Genomic DNA, 6,564 nt, shown 5'->3' on the forward strand with positions numbered 1-6,564 from the left:
TTTGGATTTTGCTTTTAGCCATGCTTGACCTTAGCTGTTGAATAGGACAAATGTAGTTTTTTGAATTTTTTTCGGACTCCCTGCCTCATAGACTAACGGAGTGGTACCCATACTGTAGGTATGCCTCGCATCGTTTTTCGGGCCTCTCCCTCCGCCGCGAATTACGACCCATACGCCTGGGTAACTTCCGACGTGAAGGACTCGCCAAATCAAATGGACGAGGGGGAGCTAACGGAGTTCCGTCAAGGCGAGTATTTGTGCGGAGGGACAGACAAGGAAGCCAATTATGACGTCTTCGTTCCTGCCCCCAATGAACGGCTATATGAGCTTAACTTCCATTCCCCTTGGGTCCCCGACTGGATCTGGTTTTATAAATACATGTTCACCCAGGTGGGGGTTCGTATCTCGTTTTCTCCTTTTCAAATGGCGCTTCTTAACCGGATCTCCGTGGCGCCGTCGCAATTGCATCTGAACAGTTGGGCTTCTATCCGCTGTTTCGAGATGGTGTGCGAATATCTGGTGTTGCCGGTATCTGTTCGAGGACTCTTATCATGGGTTTAAAGATAAATATTTCAAGGTGCATCCGGTCAAAGGTCATCACCCCTTTTGGTTGTCGTTAGAAGGGGAGCGCCTCATTCCGACGTACTGGAGCTTTGGGGCGGGATCTAACACATTCATTAAGGTGTCTTATAAGGGGGTGTCTGCCGTGGACAAGAGGCTCGCCGACGTGTTGTTGGCAGTTTTTGGGAAAAATCATGTGAATCCCCACCTTTTGATGGGTGACCGGGAAGTCGCCAGGAATTATGTTTGTGAGTTGTTTTGCCTTGTGTTTTTGCGTTTCTATTTATTTGCTTGGTTGTGCCGGTTTCACGACTAACTCGTTTACTTGTTTGTTGCAGTGGAGATGTCTGCTTCTGTGACAAGGCTTGAGGACTTGTTCAAGACTTTCTTGGCGGACAACAATGAGGAGGAAGCAGAGAAGGTTGACGGGAAACCGGAGGGCCCTTCTGAGGATAAAGATCAGGCGATGCCGTCACCCCGCGACACCGAGATGACGGATAAAAACTCTGACGGGGCGCGCGTTTCTCCAATCCGTGAGGAGACAGCCAGCCCCGAGCACTCGACCTCTGCTCAGCAAGAGGATGACGATTTGAAGCTTATCCCCACCCCCAAAAGGCAGAGGGAATCCTCTAGCCCGGAAGGGGTTCTTACCGTAATGGAACGGAACTTTGATGCCGGAACCTTCATAGATTTACAGCTGTTCTCCGGTACAGAGGATCACTTCTTTGGCACCGAGCTTGCAGGACAGGCGAGGTGGATGTACCGTACCCTTCTCCGTAGTGCCGCAATAGCTCGGAAGGCTGAATTCGAGTTGTCGGGGATGCAGTCGCTGCGCAGTAAGCTCGAATCGGCTGTCAAGGCCAATAACGAATTCAAGACTCAAGTTGAAACTCTTCGGGAGCAACTGTCCGAGTCGGGGAAAAAACTGAAGGCCGCTGAGGAGAAAGACGCGTCTGCCGAGGAGAAGTTGAAGGCCTCCGACGACACCGTGTCCCGTTTAACCGAGCGAGAGATGACTCTGGAGAGCCAACTTAATGCCACGCAAGGTCGGGTGGTGGCTTTGGAGAAAGAGCGTGACATGGCCGTCTCGTCGGCTAAGGCCGCTCAACCTGAAGTTGAGGAGCTTAAGAAGAAATATAAGGTAACCAGAGAGCAGGGAAAGAACGCGATCTTTATGACTGAGGAGGCTCTTAATGCCCGGGTGAAGATCGTGGCTCCCGACTTTGACACATCAGCAATTGGAGTTTTCAAAACGATCAAGGATGGCAAGATTATTGACATGCCCAAGAAATGAGCTCTTGTACCTTGTGTTTTTGTTGTAGAACTTTTGAAGCTTACTTCGTCATACATTAAGAGTCCCTTGGTCGGCTTGTGATTATTGTCTTTTGCCTATCTGATAGCATTTTCATTTTGTTTAGTTACCGTTTTGTCGGTATGAGCTTTTCGCTCGTTTTTATTTACCGTTGTGTTGGTAATTCGGTGAAGCCAGGTCGTGGCCTTTTGCTATCATTGTAGCCGTTTGTTATGGCTTCAGTTTAGGTGGCTCCCGGGGTGATCAGTCCTGGGTGCCGTATCGTGGTTCCGTTTAATGTGTCGTGGAACTTGTTGTCGTGTGATGTGTAAGTAGGAAAAAGAACAATAGAAGTAAAATTGGTAGAAATGACAAGTAAACATTAACCGGTAATTAAACAAGTCTGTTACCATGGCAGATACAGAGGTAAGTGAATAAGTTTGTTAGATCGCCTGGCTGGCATGCTTGATCTAGGGGTAAAACCTTCTCAGATTACCCGCATTCCAAGTTCTCGGGTCCTCCCTTCCATCGAGCTTCTCCAATTTGTAGGCGCCCTTGCCAATCACTTCTTTGACCCTGTAGGGGCCTTCCTAGTTTGCCGCCAGTTTGCCTTCTCCCTGGGTCGGTAGGCCGATGTCATTGCGCCGTAGGACGAGGTCGTTTTGCTCAAATTCCTTCTTGAGCACTTTGGTGTTGTAGCGCAGTGCCATTCTTTGCTTTAGTGCTACTTTTGATAGGTGGGCCTTCTCCCTGGTCTCATCTACTAGGTCTTTCTCTACAGCTTCTTCCACCCCCTTGAGAAGTAACCGTGGGCTCGGCTCGCCGATCTCTACGGGTATTATTGCGTCTACCCTGTATGTCAGACGGAAGGAGGTTTCTCCCGTGGCGGACTGCTCAGTTGTACGGTAGGACCAGAGGACTGAGGCGAGCTCATCAGCCCATGCTCCTTTCTTGTTGTCTAGCCGCTTCTTAAGGCCCAACAAGATGACCTTATTTGCGGACTCGACTTATCTGTTTGTCTGGGGGTGCTCCACCGAGGAAAATTTCTGTTTGATGCCCAAGCCAGCGAGGAACTCTACAAACTTCTTATCTGTGAATTGCGTCCCGTTGTCTGAGATGACAACCTCCGGGATGCTGAACCGAGTTATCACCTACCTCTACATGAACTTTCTACAATTGGACGAGGAGATAGTGGCCAGTGGCTCGGCCTCTATCCATTTGGTGTAATAGTCGACAGCGACTATGAGATATTTGACTTGCCCTGGGCCAACCGGGAAAGGTCCCAAGAGGTCGATTCCCCACTGTAAGAAGGGCCGGGAGGACGTTATTAGGCTCAGTTCGGTGGCCAGTGCTCTTTGGAAGTTAGCGTTCTCTTGGCACTTTGCGCATTTTTTCACGAACTCCTTGGAGTCCTCCATCATTGATGGCCAGTAATATCCAGCTCGGATGAGCTTCCTCGCTAGGGCTTTGCCCCCGATGTGGTGACCACAACACCCCTCGTGGACTTCTCTGAGTACGTAGTCCGTCTGATCGGGGTGTATGCACTTCAGCAAGGGTTGGCTAAGTCCCTTTTTAAACAGTTGGTCTTGTATGATCATGTATTTGGCAGCCTCCCTTCTCAATGCTTTAGCTTCCTTCTCACCTACAGGGAGTTTGCCGTTCTGCAAGAAATCAGTGATGGAGTCCATCCAGGAGGGGCTTATCTTGGTTAGGTGGAGGGCAACTGCTGGTTCTTTCGTGATGCCTTGAATGAGGGACCGGTTGCCGGTTCCAAGTTTCGTGCTCGCTAGCTTGGATAGGAGATCTGCCCGTGTGTTCCTCTCCCTCGGAACGTGTTGGACCGTGACCTCCTCAAACTGTTTGCTCAGTTTTTTGACCCTCTCCAAGTACTTCTGCAACAGCGAGTCTCTGGCTTGGTAGCTTCCATTTACTTGCAACGTGACGATCTGTGAGTCGCTGCATACTTCTAGCCTCGTAGCCCCGACTTTCCCTGCTAAGATCAAGCCGCCTAGAAGGGCTTCATATTCTGCTTGGTTGTTCGATATGGGAAACTCGAACTTGACCGATTGTTCGTAGATGACTCCGGCTGGGCTTTCTAAGATAATCCCGGTGCCTCCGGACGTCTGGTTGGAGGCTCCGTCTACATGGAGCTTCCACCGTGTGCCCGTGTCCACGGTTGGGTCTCCAGTCACTTCCACCAAAAAGTCTGCCATTGCTTGCGCCTTAATTACATGTCGAGGCTCATATCTTAAATCGTACTGGGATAGCTCGATGGCCCAGGTCATCATCCTTCCCGCTAGGTCGGGTTTCTGGAGCACTTGACGAATTCCCTGGTCCGTTCTTACGACCACTTGATGACCTTGGAAGTATTGCCGCAGTCTGCGGGAAGAGGTCAGGAGCGCTAGTGCCAATTTCTCCAACTTACTGTACCTAAGTTCTGCTCCTTGCAACGCTTTACTTACAAAGTAAATCGATTGTTGAACTTTCCCTTCTTTCAACACCAAGACTGCTGCCAGCGCTTCCTCCGTTATAGCTAGGTACAGGTAGAGCGGTTCTCCGACCACAGGCTTACCGAGCACAGGTGGTGTTGCAAGGATATTTTTGAAATGGTTGAACGCTTCTTCGCATGCTCGGGTCCATTCAAATGCTATTCCCTTTCTCATTAGGTTGAAGAAAGGTAGGGCCTTTGCTGCCGACGCCCCAAGGAAGCGAGATAGCGCGGTGAGCCTTCCCGCCAATCTCTGGACGTCTTTGACGCAGCCCGGGCTCTTCATTTGGAGTATTGCTTGGCATTTTTCAGGATTGGCTTCCACCCCCTTTGGGTTATCATGAATCCTAGGAACTTCCCGGCCTCCATGGCAAAGGCGCACTTGAGAGGGTTGAGCCTCATGCCGTGTCGTCGGAGGGCCGCGAACACGTTTCTCAGGTTGCTTAGAAGGTCTTCGAGTCGGGTGGTCTTGGCAAGGATGTCGTCCACGTAGACTTCCACCGTTTTGCCAATGATGTCGCTGAATATCTTGTTCATCAACCTTTGGTATGTGGCCCCCGCGTTCTTCAGGCAAAGGACATTACCTTGTAGCAATAGATTCCTCCTGGCGTTATGACTGTTGTTTTTTCTTTGTCTGGCCGGTGCATCGGTATCTGATTGTAGCCGGAATAAGCATCCATAAAGCTCAGATACCGGTACCCTGCCGCCGCGTCGACGAGTGCATCAATGTTGGGAATGGGGTAGCAATCCTTGGGGTATGCTTTGTTGAGATCAAAATAATCGACGCACATCCTCCATTTCCCATTGTGTTTTCTTACCAGGACTACGTTCGACAGCCAGGTCGAGTAGTCGAGTTCCCGGATAAATCCTGCCTCAAGAAGGCTGGCCGTCTACTTGGCCACCTCTTCTGCCCTTTCCTGTGACATCTTCCTCCTCCTTTGGGCCACCGGTCTGACTTCTGGCTTGACGGCCAAATGGTGCGACATGAGTTGGGGGTCTATCCCTGGCATGTCGGCCGGTGTCCAGGCAAATAGGTCGCCATTGGCCCTGATCATTTCCATTAAAGGTTCTTTCAGCTCGTGAGGGAGGTTTTTGTTCACGAAGGTGAACTTCTCCTCCATGTCGCCGACTCTAAACTTTTCCAGGTTTCCTTCTGGTTCGGATCTCGACTTGTCGCTGACTCTGGCATCCAAGTCGGCGAGGAACACTCCTGATGCTTCTTTGGATTTCTTTCTTAACGAGAGACTGGCGTTGTCGCAAGCGACTGCCATTTCCAGGTCTCCCCTTACAGACCTTACTGATCCTTCTTCAGTTATGAACTTCATTATCAGCATCCTTGTGCTGATGACTGCCCCTAGGTCGTTGATGGTCTTCCTCCCTAGGATGATGTTGTAGGCCGTGGAGTCTCGTAGGATCATGAACTCTACCATTACCATTCTTCTCCCTTGGCCTTGTCCCACGGAGGTCGGTAGGGAGATTATCCCGTCCAGCTTGATGAAGTGGTTGCCGAGCCCTACAACGCCGTGCTGGTGAGTCTTTAAGTCGGCGTCCCGTAGGCCCAAGGCGTCGAACACATTGCGGAACATGATGTTCGAATCTGCCCCCGTATCTACAAGGATCCGCTTAATGAGGCTGGTTCCCACTCTGGCCGTAATGACCATGGGAGGGCTTTCCGCGACCTCGTCAAACCATTGATCCTCCAGGCCGAATGAAATGGATGGAAGTTTCTTGGGGCTTCGCACAGAGGATGTGGAAATCGCCAGGACTTTGGCATCTTTCTTATATGCCAATTTCGACCTAGGTGCCGCGTTTCTTGCTGTTACTACGTTCACTATGGTAAGGCCATGGTCGTTGTCCTCCGGCTCTTGGCGTCGCTTTACGGCCCGGGTCTTGTCTTCGCCCTCGTGGTCGTGATTCCGTTTCCTCGGCTCCCTAATGAGGTGGAAGAACTCGGCTAGCTTTCCATCCCTGATCGCTTGCTCCAGTGCGTCTTTCAGGTCGAAGCAGTCCTGTGTCTTGTGCCCGTAGCCCTTGTGGTAATCACAGTAGAGGCTCATGTTCCCCCCGGTTCGTTCCTTCAGAGGTCGGGGCTTCGACAAGATCCCCTTCTCGGCTATTTGTTGGTAAACTTCCATAATCGGCGCAGTGAGGGGGTGTAATTAGTGAACTTCCCGACATGAGGAAACGGCCTGGGAGTCTTACTCGGACCGCCGTCCCTGGCGTG

At 50.9% G+C, this 6,564-nt stretch overlaps 1 protein-coding gene across 1 annotated transcript; it reads right to left on the reverse strand.

Moving 5' to 3' along the window:
• Positions 1-2,442: 2,442 nt before the first annotated feature.
• On the reverse strand, positions 2,443-4,626 carry LOC107620464 (uncharacterized). Its single transcript, XM_088490680.1, has 2 exons — positions 3,370-4,626; positions 2,443-2,820 (listed from the first exon to the last, which is right to left on the reverse strand). The coding sequence occupies exons 1-2, from the start codon at positions 4,624-4,626 to the stop codon at positions 2,443-2,445; spliced, it is 1,635 nt and encodes a 544-aa protein (XP_088346806.1).
• Positions 4,627-6,564: the final 1,938 nt, after the last annotated feature.

Source organism: Arachis ipaensis, chromosome B10, assembly GCF_059453495.1.
Source record: "Arachis ipaensis isolate K30076 ecotype BB chromosome B10, ASM5945349v1, whole genome shotgun sequence".
Classification (NCBI taxonomy): Eukaryota; Viridiplantae; Streptophyta; class Magnoliopsida; order Fabales; family Fabaceae; genus Arachis; species Arachis ipaensis.